The 16,880-nt window shown below is 43.8% G+C and overlaps 1 protein-coding gene across 3 annotated transcripts in view; it reads left to right on the top strand.

Moving 5' to 3' along the window:
- The window catches only part of PLEKHA3 (pleckstrin homology domain containing A3), a 723,378-nt gene that overhangs the window by 213,103 nt on the left and 493,395 nt on the right, over window positions 1–16,880 (top strand). For all 3 annotated transcript variants that reach the window (XM_069616104.1, XM_069616102.1, XM_069616103.1), the window contains one exon: window positions 15,454–15,590. In XM_069616104.1, the coding sequence (XP_069472205.1) occupies window positions 15,454–15,590 (137 nt within the window). The remainder of the gene's footprint in view (window positions 1–15,453; window positions 15,591–16,880) is intronic.

Here is a 16,880-nt window from a genome sequence, read left to right as displayed (position 1 = left end):
GGGACTGCCCGGGACTAGACGCATTCTGGGGCAAGATCATGGAAACATATGAATTCACTGACTCTGTGGTTGACCCCAACACATTGGGGGTTCTGTTTGGGATATGGCAGACTGAAGGCGCTAAAAGTATGGCTAAGCTCCTGAATGTTAGCTGTATAGTAGCTAAAAAGTGTATTTTGCAGAATTGGAAGTGCTCCACCCCCCCCCCTTCATTCCAGAAATGGTTAAATTTGCTTACATGGCCCTGAATCTGTGAAGAAGAGTTTCTTGGTATGCTTCCTGCTCGCTCCCACCCCAAAAATATATGGTCTGCCTTCAACAGCTACCTGAATAGCTTAGACGATACTTCCACAGTGGATGACTCCCGCCAGCCTTCTCCTTTAAGTGCTTAGGAACTTGATGCTCCATGATATAGATTTCCTCAACTGCTGTTGTCCTATTATTTCTGTATAGCCCTGTATTCATTTATACATGTATCGAATGTTTTTATTTTTTTATTGTTGAATTTAATCAAATAATTGATTTTTTTACATCTTCAGTTTTTGTTTTCTTTGTCCTCGTTTTGTCACTCTAGTTGGAGTCTTGCGCTTCAAAGAATTTTTGATGTTTTTGGGGTAAAAGGAGAGGAAAGGGAAAAGGGCAGTAAGGGGAGAAGGAAAAGTCTTAGTTGGCAAAGTCTTAGTAGGTCTCGTTTCTTTTCTAATCAAGTTTTTCCACTAATTGTTGAAGGATCTTGAATGTCGCTAGTTGCCAAGACGTTCGGTCTCCACTGATCATCCTTTTCCACCATATCTCTTCGTCAGTTGTTAAAGATTGTCGAAGAAGGTGTTTTATCTAGGGAAGCCGAATCTCCGTCATATTTGGGCACGACAATAATAAGTTGTGAATGGTCTCCATTTCTTTGTCACAGAATCTGCAGATGTTAGTCAGAGATTGATTTCTGATGTGACGTATTTAATTGGTGTCTAGAAGGTTTAGTCTTGCTCTCAGTATAAGGTTACGTGCCAGTCGACTGGGACTTTTTTGATGTAGTTCTGGAGGTTATTTAGTTTCTTCCATGCCAAATATTTTGACTGCTCTGATGTATGTGTATACTCTATGCCTCTGCCAACAAAAATAAGTTTTTTTTTAAAAAAAAACCTGTGTTTGTGACAACTATAAATTGGTTGATTCCTTTGTTTGCAATGAATCTGATTGCATAGTAATAGAAGCCACTGCAATTTGTTTGCAGTAATGATTATTTTTATTTTTCTTAAAAAAGAAATGTTTACCTCTCAACATGTGTTTCACCATTCATTAGTTCATAAATGGCTCATCAGGAGAGATTATTTGGTGATACAAGTGGTTAACAACTCCTAGAAACAAACATAAAATAATACATGTTATAGAGTCTTGAATTTGCTCTAGATTGGCCAACTTCATGGTACAATATTTGCACAAGCGTTTTACAAATTTGAGGCTTACCCTCATTGAAAACGTTGATCCTGAGAAATGGTCCTTATTGTACTCAGATTTTCATACTTGTTTTGATCAAACAGTACGTTTCTTGATGAAAATAATATTTTGATACATTTTTGGCTGTAGTTTGCTGGTTGTACAGTCTAAAATATTGGATAGAAAAAGAAGATGGAGAGAAAAGTGAGGGAAAAAAGGGGGGTGAATGGAGGGAGGACCAATATGTGATTGGAAGGCAAATGCTGAATGCATATGGCTGAATATTCTGTACTAGGCTTGTCCATCTATCCAGGAAAAGCCTAATTATTTCCCTAGATGGTTGTCTTTGTTCTGGAGTGTGTGTAAAAAGGGACTTGCCTTTACTCTCCCTCACCACATGGGGTTTCTTCTGTTTTGCACTCCCCATTTGCGCACTCCACTTTGGGGTATTCGCTCTCTCTCCCCACTCTGGAGCTCTTCTCTTTCACACTTGGCACTATGGGCTGTTTGTTCTCTCCCCCCACTTCAGGGTTCTTTGCTTTTGTACTTCCCACTATGAAGTGGTCGTTCTCTGTCCTCATTCAGGAGTTCCTTTTCTTCCTGTCCACTATGGTACCCGCCTTCAAGCCCTGTTTGTAAACCTTTTGCCTTAGTTTCTGATTCAAAAATTTAATTAAAAGAACTGCCTCAGTTGGTTCAGCCGTTTGGTAACTTTTGACAGTTTCCTGCCACAGTTTTGATCAACTTTTGCAATTCTTTCCAGGCTTCTATTAGGGCTTGCTTAAACCTCAAATACTCTGGTTGTTTCCAACACCCAGTTATTTATTTTCTTTCTTTCTTTCCCCTTCTCTTGTCAGTGAAAACAAGGAGAACTGTTCCCGTAGTGTCCTTGATTTCTTCTAACACAAACAGGTGTTGTGGTGCCACAACACCTGTTTGTCCTGGGGTATTGGGTTGATGTGTTCCCATGGAAGGTTCTCTCTGCTTCTCTTTTCTGCACCCGCTGGCATGCTTTGGCTCCACGGGGTCCATGGCCAGACTGTGTAGAAGCAGTTAATGGACCGCTCTGTCCACCTCCTTGAGGTCATACCGCCGCCAGTCAGTTTCCAACTTCCAGTCAGGCCTGCTCTGCGTCTGCCTGCAAAAGACTCCTGCAATCTGCTGTCGGCGTCCTCCCGACTGGAGGTTTGCTTCCCCAATGTAGCTTCTTGGTTCCAGGTTTGAACTTCCCGGGTCTACCAAGCATCATACCTGCTTCGCCTCTAATATTTACAGGAAGAAAGGAAAGAGTAATGCAATAGCATACATGAGTGCTTTCAGATTGTTTCTCAACAGACTTTATGGGTTTCATGGACTCAAGAGCAAGAGGACTAGAGAGTTCCATCAGGGAACGGGAGTCCTTGTCCCCATGAGGGGAGTCTCTCTCCCTGTAAGGTCCTGCTTTCCGCCACCCATAGGGAATGTGGCATAGTGGGTTCACCTCTCTAGCCTCACAGGCAACATCTCCCTGGGAGAAACAACGTGATTCCATGAATCGTCAGAGCTCTTATGGATTGGTGCCTAGCTCCTGCTTCATGAAAACCTGTAAATAAAATGGCTGTCCTAGTTGATGATAGATGCAAGCTAACAACAAAGCAGGGTTTTGGAGAGCTGAATCAGTTTGTCATTCCTACGCTTGTTTAACTACCACACAGGAGAATGTAAAACCTCCTAATATTGGTATTGCAAATTGCATTAAATTCTGGCTCTCCCATGATCCCGGGGAATTTTGCTATTTCTGAGACAGCAGAAACTGGTAGATTAGCTTGAAAATCTAAGCGTCACAACTAGCAATGATGCAATGCTGAACATATTATGTACAATTCAGTGTCACCCTTTTATACCCAATCATTTTATTCAGATACTGAGGCTGAGATTATTAAAAACAGTTGTTTATTCTTCTGTGATGCCTCTTTTTAGGGATTTGGTAGAAGGTGCTAAAGGCACTTCAGGAATTTCATTTTGGGTCTGAGTGGCAATGAAACCTGTCGTCGATCAAAATATATATTATAGATATCAGGGTTTATTGAGAACTGAGAATGTTCCCCTCCAATCACCCCCCACTCCATACCTCACACTATCCAAGGGGAAGATTGACTTTCTCCAATCAAAGGGCTAGATAGATGGAGGAGAGGCAAGGACACACACATCTTAGAATATATCTTCGCCTCAAAGAACATGTTGTTTAACTTGACCTCCATGCGAGTGATGAAGACGACTGTGAGTGATCAGGATATGGTACCCGCCACTTTTAAGGGATGAAGGAAGATTGTCCCAACAAACCCATTGGACAATTTCACAGTGAACTCAAGAGGTAATAGGATACAAATATCAAAGCCTAACACTGGACAACAACAGTCCTCAAACAACGTCCAACCAAAACCTCAGCCAAACCTGGTCATGTTCAAGAAAGTGGGGTCTTATGCCCCCCCGCCCGACGTTTGTAAAGCTGCACATGGTTGATATAGAGGTGCTCACAAGGAAGAAGCAATTAAAAAAGCAGATAAAACTTTCCATAAAAATTGACTTTACTAATACCCTGGCTATGAAAAAGCTAACCCAGCAGTACAAAAACTGGCTGAAGGAACACCAGTGGCTAATGTACCAACGAGATGCAGAATTAAAGCTGAAAACAGTAGCTTCTAAAAACACATAAGACATGTGGAGACTATTTAACAACCTAATTGTTCCACAGGCCTCAGTCACTATCAAGTCGGTGCCAGAGGAGGCATGACAAAGTATTTTAGTGCACTCTTCATGTCACATAAAGCCGGACCTACGAATCAAGGCATGAGGAAAGGAGGCTGGCTCTTCCCAATGGATAGGGAGGACATAGAGAACGTAATTATCTCTGCAAATAATTCCAGGGTGGCAGGCCCAGATGGAATGTCTAACAAGACACGTAAGTACAAAAGTACAAAAACTGGCTGAAGGAACACCAGTGGCTAATGTACCAACGAGATGCAGAATTAAAGCTGAAAACAGTAGCTTCTAAAAACACATAAGACATGTGGAGACTATTTAACAACCTAATTGTTCCACAGGCCTCAGTCACTATCAAGTCGGTGCCAGAGGAGGCATGACAAAGTATTTTAGTGCACTCTTCATGTCACATAAAGCCGGACCTACGAATCAAGGCATGAGGAAAGGAGGCTGGCTCTTCCCAATGGATAGGGAGGACATAGAGAACGTAATTATCTCTGCAAATAATTCCAGGGTGGCAGGCCCAGATGGAATGTCTAACAAGACACGTAAGAAAAACCCTGAAAAATTGTACTTCATCTTACACTCCCGCTTTGTCGAAATTAAGAGAACAGGGCTCATATTGCTCTCCTAGTGCTAGTCGATTGTTGACCCCATATTCAAGAAGGGCGATGGGTCGGATCCGGCAAATTGCAGGCCCATCGCCTTCTTGGATGTGTCTGGCAAGATATTTGGAGCCATATTGCTGAAGGCAATTACATCTTGGACTAGGAAGTTGGGACATTTATGACAAGTGGCAGGTAGGGTTTGTTAAGTGAATAGGGACTGCCCTCAACCTTTTCCTAATTAACCTTCTTGAGTCCATAACAAAGTGGAAACCTTTCGGGAAAATTGACCTCGCTTTAATAGACCTGGCCCAGGCGTTCCATACTATAGAACGTCAACAACTCTGGGATAAACTAACAAGATGGGACTGTCCGGTGGATTTAAGGGAAGCTATGAAGGCACTACATTCTGATACTTCTCTGCAGGTTAGACTTGATAGAAGAGACTCCCTGACAATGCCCATAAAAACTTCAAAAGGGCTAAAGCAGGGCTGCCCCTTGGCACCGGCCTTATTTAACTTGTTCATTTCAGACATGGACGCTGCCTTTCAGGCGATCAGGTGTTTTCCACCACGGATAGAAGGTGTCCCAGTGAATTGTCTGCTATATGCAAATGATCTCCTAGTACTAGATCAGACAAAGGTCGATCTTCAAAGAAAATTGCGGGTGCTGGAATCCGACGTGGAGTATAATGGGCTAAAGGTCAACGCGTCAAACTCTAGAATACTGACCCTGGGAGGAAAACCGGGATGGATTAATACGCATCTTCCCGTCTGGTTCCTGAAGGGAGTTAAATTGAGCAAAGTTACATCTATCTCGTACCTGGGAATGAACATCAACAATAGCTCAGCAGACATGCAAAGGGAGGTCATTCTTGGAGGCAAGTCCTGTAAACTGGCCGTTCAAGCGTGTCTTACATCTGGGAAATATTGCAAATTCTTGTTAAAGCCCATCATCGAATTTTATCATCTCAAAGTTGCCCCGATTATTAAATACGGTGCGAGGCTTCATTTTCTCTTCCGGCTTCCATTTGGCCCAAATTGGAGGGCCTTTTCTGGTGAAGAGTTTTACGCCTTCCTCAGGGAATACCTATTCACATAATAAGACGCGAACTGGGCCTTAAGTCCATTGCGGTTTGGAAAACCTTGTCCTTTTTTCGTAAATGCCTTCTGGGAGAGCAAGAAGGAGGCTTCCAACTTTTGAAAAACGCACTGCAATCCCAAACAGAGTCCCCTCTTTTAGAAACTGGAAAACTGATATGTCTAGCCATCCTGGACCATTTGTGCGCGCAACAGAAGAATCACTGAAATCTGCATCAGGAAAGGTGAAGCGTAAGCTGTATGACCGAGACTGGATAGACACGTGCGAGACAAAGTCTACAAAAAGTCTTTATGGTCATTGTGACTTGGAGTGCAGGTCAAGAGGAACAATGCCCATATATTTGGTAAGATTTCCGAGTCGACTACACAGAATGCAGTTCATGAGATTCCGAATTAACATCTTGCCGACAATGGAAATTATGGCAGCCAGAAGGAAAAACATGCTCAGCAGGAATTTTGAATGCAGACCTTGTCAGGCCTCCAGAGAAACTCTTCACCACTTAACTTTAACCTGCCCAGCTCTGTGTGCGCAAAGAAGCAGGTGGATGGGAAGGTTCCTGCTGCAATTCACTACGCTTTCTCAACAAGACTGGTAGAATCTCCTGCTGGTGGGAGAACAGGCCCCCCATAACGCTTGCCCTGCTTGCGTACTTGAAGGAAGTATTTGCTATGCTGGAAAAGGCGCCACTTTGTTAAAATTGAAAGACTTTTTGATGTTTCACACTTGCGCAGTTGACACTCTATTAATTGGAGGGGGCTTCTCCCCCTGGTAAGAAGATTGTTCAAAAAAAGTAGTTTAAAAAATGTTATCTGGTCTGAAATTTTGTAAATGTGTATATAGTTGTAAGGTTTTACTTGCTAAACCATGACTAATAAAATAACAACAACAGATATAGCTTTCCTTCTCTGGCAATGTTCCAAATTCATTGAGGTTTAGGTCACTTCTTACAAGGTTACTACAATGATGCTAAGTGAAGGGATTGGTATAGACCATCTCTAGAGTGATATTGTATGCCTGTCTAGTGGCCTATTACATGAAATGTTGCACCCTGAGTAATGCGATATGTACAGTGAGCGAGCTCACCAGCAGGTTCATTGCTGCTATACTGATAAGGAGATGGGGCCAAGTCATAGGAGATTATGCATCCTCATTCTCTCCTCATTCATAGGCCCGTCTCTGTACCTCAATATGTTCAAGGGCCCATGAGGAGGGAGGAAAGGGTAAGGAGACAGACATTGCTAAAACAACCTACAGCTTTGTCTGAAAGTGCTATTGTGGAGCTCGATTAGCCATAACAGTCAAGCACCTGCCACTTCACACTAGCCCTAGGCATTTGTAGGATGTTTGAGGCTAGTGCACCTTTGATATGATTTCACCATGAATTCAATCTCTAAATAAAATCTTGTGTATCTGGACACAACCATGAACACGAGGGCTCGAACTGTGTATACTTCGCAAGAAGGATTTGATTTTATTCAACACAAGATTCTAAACCGCATAATGGTCCTTTTCCAACTCTGATGCAAGTCTGGTATCTTCTGAGGTCAATGGCGTACATTTGTCAGAGCTCCTGATGTAGGATTACAGGTCTGACACCTCAGAAGATACCAGTTCAGTTGTGATCTTGGTGGAGGAAAGGGCCAATCTTATGGTATCCGTTCCTTCCCGTTGCCCTCCTTCAGAAATAAACAGCCCAGGGATATCTGTTACGTGAAGCAGTTATGGAACTGGAGAGGGTGAACTAGAGTATGAAGAGGGCACATTCGTAAACGTATAGGTCAGGCTCTGAGTCAAGGTGGCTATATACTATCAGTTAGGGCACCATGCCACAGAAACAACAGTAGAGTCACCCAGCTAGCAAACTACCTTCCGGTCAGACCTAGTGTTTCCCAGCCAGATCATCGTGTATATGAGTTTTCACATTGTTTGCATGTAAGGGGAGGAGATAGGAAAAGGTAGAGGGGAGGAGAGACCAGAACAGAGAGAAAGCAGTCAAAAGAGTGGAGAAGCAAGAGGGGAGATTGAATACAATTGCAGAAGTCAGTAGTAACACATAATGTTGCAAGCCAGAATACAAAATGAAGATAGGAACAGCATGATTCAGGGCCACCATGAGTACAAGATGCAAAGGAAGTCCAGCATGAAAGCTGAGAAAGGGTGGCGCACCGTGAATCAATGAGATCCATAAAAGTAAAATCCAGCATTGGCCACAAGACGGTGATGTTGAAACCAGAACGTATCAGGACAGACACAGTGTGCGGGAAGAGAGGGGGGCACAAGGGAACAACACGGGGGGACCAGAGAGGGTGGGGATGGCCTGTGGGGACAGAGGGTGTAAACACATGTTGGTGCATGCTTACCTGCTGTCTTAGCAGGGGGTCGGACCCTGGAGCCTCCTTGTCCGAACAGGAATTGCCCTTTTCTTTGACCGCCATTTTCTTTGACCGCCCTTTTCTTTGACCGCCCTTTTCTTTGACCGCCCTTTTCTTTGACCGCCCTTTTCTTTGACCGCCCTTTTCTTTGACCGCCCTTTTCTTTGACCGCCCTTTTCTTTGACCGCCCTTTTCTTTGACCGCCCTTTTCTTTGACCGCCCTTTTCTTTGACCGCCCTTTTCTTTGACCGCCCTTTTCTTTGACTGCCCTTTTCTTTGACTGCCCTTCGCTTTGGATGCCCGGGCGAGAGACGCCCTTGATCTAAGAGTTAAGAGCAGGAAGGAAGAGGCAGGGCTAAGAAGGTGGGTGGTGCTTAGGCCAGGTAACCAAGATCCACTTACACCTGCTCCCCAGCTGCAAAGGAAAAGAGGCTGGAGGGCTCCTTAAGTAGCGAAAAGAGCGGCAAGTTGGAAGACACCAGGTGGGCGGGGCTTGCTAAGTGGTGAAAAAGAGCAGCAAGCATGGGGGATTTCCCAGACCCTCTTGTTGGACAATGACAGAAGTACACAGATCACAGTCCACACAGGTACTCTAATGTGCTCATGGGTTATCAGAGACATCTGCGTTCTGTGGGGGAGAGGGTGATCTCTCATGGACACTTTTGTTCCCCAGTGCAACAGAGTCTCCTAGAAGGAACGAAACCAGCTGGGAGCTCGGTTCTGGACCACCTGATCCTCTCTCGAGTAGTTGATTATTCTGCTCTGAACATTTGTAACAAACCACTGCTTCTATTAACGAGAAGAGTGTAGCCTGTAGAATTGACCCAGACCTCCTCCATTGTGATCTTTGCGAATGGGAAATCGGCTCAATCTAGGCTTATCAACGCGTCAGCAAGCCGATGTGAAGTGATCAGTGAGCCTGTCCCCATTCACGAGGAGACATGAAGAGGAAGCACAATTTCTGCCTGACTTCAAGATGGTGGTCTAGCCTTTTAAGTCTTCAGCCAGCAGTACACATTCCTGAATTGACAATAATTACCAACAGGAAGCCAGGTGTCGGGCACGACATGGATTTTGTTTGAGATGGTGGAAACACCTGATGTGAAATGGGTGGAACTGGGGAACAACTTATCACAAGCACAGTGAATAAGCCCTACACTTCCAGACATGTTATGTAATAATCCTGCCAATCACGTGGCTATTAAAATGCTCAGGGAGGACACAGAAAGGGTTACTGACCCAATATTTAGAAATAAGTGCTATATTTGGATGATGGAGGGTCTGGCCCCCAGTAAGGTACATAAGGGGCAGTCAACAGCGGCAGGGGGACATTAGCAAGGGAGGGGGGAGAGGGAAGGAGGAGGAGAAAAGGAAAGTCTTGAGGTTTCGGGAACTTAAGGAGATCCGGCTCGGGTCTGAGATGGGCAGGAAAGCCATTCCAGAGGGAGGCTCCTGCAGAGGAAAGCTATCTACCTCCCACTCTCGGGTTGGAGAAACATCTGACCTTGCAGAGAGTTTGAACTATAGGACTGAAGGACTATAGCAGGGAGGTATTGTGGGAGAGAAAGGTGGATGTATCTGGGTCCCAGGCCCCAGAAAGCCTTGTGTATGATGCAGAGGGTCTTGAATTTTATCCTTGCAGCCACCGGGAGCCAGTGGAGAAATTTTAGGGCTGTAGATAAGCGGTCCCTGGGCTTGAGGCCAAGGATACATCTTGCAGTCCTATTCTGGATTAGTGGAAGAGGGCGAAGGGAGGAAAGGGGCAGATTGAGGAAGAGGTTGTTCCTGTCATGCACCCTAAGTGCAGAGAAATAGCTGGTGTTCGGTGAAGGTCATACGTGAGTTGGGTATTATATATCTGGTGGAACGGTTTTCCAATGTTAAGGAATTTAGGGAAGATTGATATGCCCATAGATAAGGACCTTGAGACACCTGGAGTTATCACAACTATGCACCTTTACAAAACTATATTGTTTATTTGTTCTAATGCAAATTCTATATATTGTGGTGGGTCGGAAGGAGTCTGATACATTTAGAACATTCTGACTTTCTTTTAATAAACTTATAAGAAGTCCTCTTTCCCTACTGCTAGAGTGGTTTCACTTTCTATCTAAAGGAACTAAAGTTTTTCGTCTGTCGTCAGGAAATCCCAAAGAAAAAAATGTCCTCCATCCAAATCCAATTTTACCGGACCCTACCACTAATGAAATCAGCTTAAACGAGGCTAGGAGAATGGCCAAATCCCCTGGTATTCTGTTATCCTCTGATAGTCTCTTTATATCAAGGTCTCTCTTTCTTGTGTTTGTTTCGTAACACGATCTTCTATAATAGTCTCTGGATATCTCCTTGATTCATTCTTATAGCTCTTCCACAATCTTCTTGGGTCTTGTACTCTTTCGTGATGTGCCTGTAACACCTTTCCTTGCGCTATTTTCTCAGTCTGTTCTGAACTTGTAGACCTCTCACTGTCAGTTAATCCAAGCTTTCTCAGCTTGGATATGGTTTGATCAAATGTGTGCTCTCCCCTTTCCTGTATTCTCTATCTGTAACTATCTTTTCTACTTGATAGCCTTATCTCTTTCTCGGATTTACGAGATGTTATGCCATACTTTCTTTACCTTTGAATTCGTAATTTCCCTTCTTTCACTAGTCTTTGTTTCCAGATGTTATCTACTTCCCACACAAGGTTATTTGTTCTTCTGCTTTGCACAGTTCTAGTTAAACAGTTTTATATTTAACATACTGTTGTTGCTACTAGGACAAGTTTCTCTATCCATATAATGTTGCCCTGGTGGCCTCATGCTTCTCCAGATCTCTCAGTTAGCTCTGTTTGCAGGGCCTGGCATTTGCTCGGGTTTTCCTCTTCAGTGTATGCATTCTAGTTTCTTGGTTTGGCTGGTTTCCCGTTCTCAACTTCCCTTCTGCCATTTACAGGCACTGGCGTTGAGAATCTTTTGCGCTCCTTCTTCTGATGGTCTCGGCGTGGATTGTTTGGCGTCCTGCCCACCACTATATTGATGTAGTCTCGCCACCCCCTGGTACAGGATTCCACTCTGCTGCCTCACAGCAATTTCTCTGTTGTTGGATACGCCGGGCCTCTGGCATATTGGACTGGCGTTCTTTGAATCCTTACAAGTCACGGGCTCTGCCACTCATCTCAGGTCTACCTCTCGCAGGTGTGATTGTGTCAGGGGGCTTCAACTGCGTACGATAAGCTCTCCTTCTCCATAGTACTCCACTTGTCTCTGTTAAGTACACGTCTCTTCTTAAAGAGACCTCTTCTTTTCCTTTTCCATGTTTTGTTTCAGCATTGCCTTCAGACAAATATGCAGAGATCACATTATTCTTTGTAGCAGATAGTCCCTTATATAATTGTAGGGTGTGTGGCATGGGGAGTTCCTCATAGAAACAGGAGTCCTTGTCCCCTAATGGGGAGTCTCTCCCAGTGAGATCCCATCTACCCAGACCCCTCAGGAAGGTCTTGTACAGCGGGCTCACCTCCCTAGCCTCAAACGGGGAGGCTCCTCGCTGGGGAGGATGAACGAATACCCTTGATTTATCACAATACCCTATGAGTGATTATCCCAAATTCAACCCGAGTGTCACCCAGAGCCAAGATGCTCCTCAAACACTCAAACCCAATGACAGTGCAAGGGACTTCAGAACCAGGGGAAGTCCCTTGCACTGTCCCATAGATTGGGAATCATAGCATTTTATAATTTAATCCCATCCTAACACTTTTTTTATTTAGCCTATTACCGTGAAAGATTGTCCTGTTTGGTTGTTCAAAGCCTACTTGCCCTCATAGGAGTTCATCCTAACCCCCATCCTGGCAATGAAAATAAAGTTTCATTGTGCAATAAGTTTCATACTCTTGTGTTCAGTTGATCCCAAGATCACAGTGGACATTAGTCACTGCCTCCAATGGTGGCAGGACCTTTTTACTACCCTCCTCTCAATCATCTTTAGGAATTAATCATTTCAAGGAAGGGAAGACCAGTGAGGTTTTCTTTTCTTTAAGGGTACCCCGGCCTGGTAACTCCTTCCTGGGGTTACATGTCCTGGGAGGGACCCTCATGGTTCTTGCAGAGCTCATGCTACTGAGGCATCTCAGGCTCCATGGTCCAAGGCAAGCAGCAGCTATTTCACTGACGACCCCCTTCTTGGTGACAAAATGGGTCTAAAGCTGTGGATCCCCCCTCCGTGGTGGGGGGCAGTGTGTCCTTTGCACCTCAAGTGCCTTGGGCAGCACCAACCTATATGTAGCTCCCTCCAAATTTCAGTCTGTTTCCTCCTTCTTAGCACTTTGACAAATCCCAAGGGTTTTGTCACTGCTTCTATGGGGTAGCCCTCTTCCCATGAGGCCAGGGAGGTGAGGCTGTTACCTGATAGTCCCCCTGGATCAGGGAATGAGATGCTTGTTTCGTTGCAGGGGACCCAAAGGCTGGAAGTCGAGACGCAGAGAGACCTGACTTTCCAAAAGTTCCAAGCGAGATAAACCTGGCCGCTGGTGGAGGGAAGAAAAGCTTGACTGGCGAAAGACAGAGGCAGTCGAAGAGACTAAGGGAGAGTCTGGAGCTGCGTAGCCACGAAAAACAGAGCGCAAAGCGCGGGAGCAATGCAGAAGCTCCACTCGCAGCTCCACTGATGATTGAGGCACTGAGGGAGCAGATTTAACCCAAAGAACAAAAGGGGATAACCGAGGAACTATCCAGTTTGATACAAACTTTGTAAAGCCTGTAACACACCCCCAAGCGCAAAAGGGATGACGGAGGCATTGTAAATCCTTGTAAACCTTTAAAAACCCATAAACGTATCCTCGAACAGCAAAAGTGGATAACGGAGGAATTATACAAGTGGATACAAACTTTGGGAACAAGCCTAAGGAGGACAGTACCTGGCAGGAGAGTACACCAGGTCTGTCCAAGTTGACAATAGGTAAAGCAGTGACAGGTATCCCGCTGAAGCAGAGGAACAGGGTCTGGGACCCATATGAAGGTGGGAAAGTTCTGTCAGTGCACAACAGGGCCTAGGACCCACATGGAAACTGGCGAGACCCATCAGTAGAGTATATAAGGGTCAAAGACCCACATCAATGCGAATATACCTAAAACCAGTGGTCTGCAGCCCAGAGAAATGGGCAAGACCCTGGGAAAGTAAAAAAGGATCAAAGTGAATCAGACTTGATACATCATTGGGGATTACAGCATTGAGTCCTTTGGAAAAGTCTATAGTCCGGACTGGCAGGTTAGTGAACCAGGGCCTGATAAGAGACTGGAAAACTACCTTTTGTTTCACAGACCGTGGAACTGTTTTGAGTAAATGTTTCCCTCCAGAGATTGGGGAGCTGTTTGTTTATGAGTTGATGACTCAGAAGGAGGAGGAGGACATTGTAATCTTTGTTTTAGAGCCAGAGGAAGAGGATTTCTCCATAGCAATTGGGGAACTGTGTTTTATTTATATGTTGATGCAAGAACGAAGGGGGAGGTTCCCTTCAGGAGATTGAGGATCTTTGTTTTTTTTAAGTTGGTTTGAACATTCAAGCAGCAGACATTTAAACCAAATATTCTTTCACAAGAACTGTGCCTTGGTGTCCACATCCAGAATGAGAGGGGCCTCCTTCTGGATTAATGAGACATCCAGTTTGTTTTAGTGAGTTTCGAAGTGTAAGGGACGGAAAAAGGTTTGGACACAAGATAGTGAACATTTTATTTTATGGACATCCTGACTAGGTTATTTAGTGTTTTTTTTTCTTGAGGCAGGGCAATCCCTCATAGTAATAGGGCAAGATAGTTTTTTTCTTTTCTTTGACTATTGTAAATAAGTCTATGCGAACCAATGGACCACCATTGTGTCAAGACTCATACTTCTGCACCCTTACAGCACATACAATATTTGTTTTTCCTTAAATTGCCAGGTCTCATGAAGTTAACTTACATGCATCCCTACTTTAGGGTGCTGGTAAAGAAACTTCTCCCTCAGCCCATGTGCTCTCTGGCTCTGTTAATGACCATTGCTCCAGGGATAGAGCCAGGCACCCCATCCACTGTGGCTGGCCCCCACATTATCTCATCTTTGGATGCTTCCAAACAGTTGCACATAAATGGAACCTTTAAATTCTTCGCCAGTGCCATGGTCTTCCACACCACATCCACTTGCAGTGGCTCCACGTCCCGCTGCTTGTTGGATTCCCCCACCCGTGGAACCCCTATCTGTGATGCAGTTCCAGGGGAACCCTTTCAGGGAAACCCTCACAAGGACATTCCTTCTTCTATAAAGACTTCCAAGAACACATGGCAGGAATTCTGGACTTCCTCAGGATCCCATCTCCGGACTCCCTCAACAAAAATATTCAGGATCTGCTTTTGAAATGGACCGACTCATTCTAAGCGCCATGAATACTGTATTCAGTAGACCACTCAAAATGAATACAGGAATTTGACTTGCCATATTGAAAGTTTCTGTAGATGTTGGCTACTTTGAAAAATGTATTATTGCACAACTGGTTTAAAACAGAAGTTTAACCTTTTTATTTGTATCTTCAGGTTTGCACATTTGGCTTAGATGCCTTTTGTGTCCTTGTATTTCACCCAATGTACTCTCTTCAACACTATCTCTGATAACGCATATGCACATGGGCTAATAATCCCACAATATTGTTTTTCAATTTTTCACAGATCTCTTGCCTGTGCCCATATGTGCATGGTATTATTAAACATGCCCTGCTTTTCTTTTTTTTCTTTTTTTTAAAATGTTTTTTTAATGCTGCTGTCATGTTCTCTTGTGCCTGCTTCCAAAAACGATGTACAAGTAGCTGAAGCTGATGTCATTGAACACCCTCCATCAGCTGCAGTAGATTTGAGCACACATTGCAGCATCGGGCTTGCGCTGTCGTTAGTGCATTGCTGCCTCTGCATGTGTATTTGCACACAGAAGTGCCTACAGAGGGAAACCTGCAGCAACTTGGTGCAACACAATATTATCTTGAATAAAGGAAAGCAGATACACATACTTTTAAAGGATGTGGATGGCTGGAAGGAGGGTTGGTGCATGCATATAACATTAGAAAATGCCCATGCTCAATACAAATGTGATGTTTAACTGTGCTGTTCAATTGATAAGACCTCTCCGGTGGACCTTCCCTTTGCTAAACAACAATGATTTTCTTTTTTTCTTTTTTTGCTTCTCCATTTCTTTAGACATCAGTGAATCTAATGACTCTCTAAAAACTAAAATGTCTGAACTCCGGCTTTATTGTGATTTACTGATGCAACAAGTTCATACAATACACGAATTTGTTAACCAAGATGAAAGTCACTTGTCACCCAGCATTGAGGTACTAGATTGCATGTGTACTGGTAATGAAACATGTTGATAATGTTTATTATTGTGGTTTCTTTCTTGTCAATTCATTGGGTAATTTATAAAATGTATATGTGGCATTGAAGACATTTCAAAGTTCTACAGTTCTGCTTCTTGGTGAATGGAAGGAAAACATCGAACCTCCAACCCTGGTGAAGAAAAGTGTTTGGATATGAATGAACATGCTTCTTTGCTCCATTGTTATTTCGTTTTCATAAGTTAACTGAAAGATGTGTGATTTTAGCACTGTTTTGAATTTCATGCAGTCTGAGGTTTGTGTATAACATCCATGGCTTTCCATGCCCTGGTACTGTGGTGAAAAAAAGATCAGCTTCCATCTCCACATTTCCTAAATGTGTTTTTATGCTATCCGGCAATTTGGACAAATCTCTGAAATCTTTTAGGTTTGTACAGTCTTACATGGGTGGAGTTGACCTCCGTTCCAGTAAGGCATATGTGGCAGTAGCATTACAGTCGTCATTGACTGAACGGATGCATTCTGAAAATGAAAGTGTGCTTTGTCTTACATGTGTGTATCTTCTCCGGTCAGAATTTCGAATATACTGCATTTGCTTATTCTATGTTGAACACAAAAGTAGCTCTTATTTAAATAGTTTTGTATAAGTATGTCTTCATGTGTACAGTACTCACAACCTACACACATCTGTGGATACTGATTACCGTACACAGAAAGAAAAATGCGTAACTGGTCTATATTGAATTAATGAATTGTCTTTCTGGCACAGAGCTTGGTCAAACGTTTCCAGATCATGGGACCTACTATTACCAAAAGAGGAGTGTAGGGGACGTAAGTGGGCTTTCCCCCATTAACAATACAAAACGACTATGAAGCTTACTCCGTAGGCCCAGCACCAATGAATTGCCAATACACAGAGCACTTTTTACTCATTTTACCATACATTTGGTTCACAGACCAATAATCCAATAAATAAACCAAATACTTAAAAATATACATTGTCAAATGTCATGTGTGGTGGTAACGTACAACACAATAACATAATAAGGTTGTACATAGACTTGAAATACAGTTTAACCACTGTGATGAATCTGATGGTGTCATGACTTCTTTCCCGGCGGTGACCACTCCCCATGTGGGCAGGGGTTGGCAGCTGCTCCCTGATCCTAACCGTGGGAGTGGCTATATTAGGGAGGATCACATGGGGGGGCATCCCTCGGGCAGGTGTCGTGACATCAGATGAGACTTGGTATCCCCCTTTTCTTTTGAGGATACACCCGCCATTCC

The sequence above is a fragment of the Ambystoma mexicanum genome, chromosome 9 (assembly GCF_040938575.1).
Source record: "Ambystoma mexicanum isolate Mex_15411 chromosome 9, UKY_AmexF1_1, whole genome shotgun sequence".
Classification (NCBI taxonomy): domain Eukaryota; kingdom Metazoa; phylum Chordata; class Amphibia; order Caudata; family Ambystomatidae; genus Ambystoma; species Ambystoma mexicanum.
This window is presented reverse-complemented; position numbering and strand designations above follow the sequence as displayed.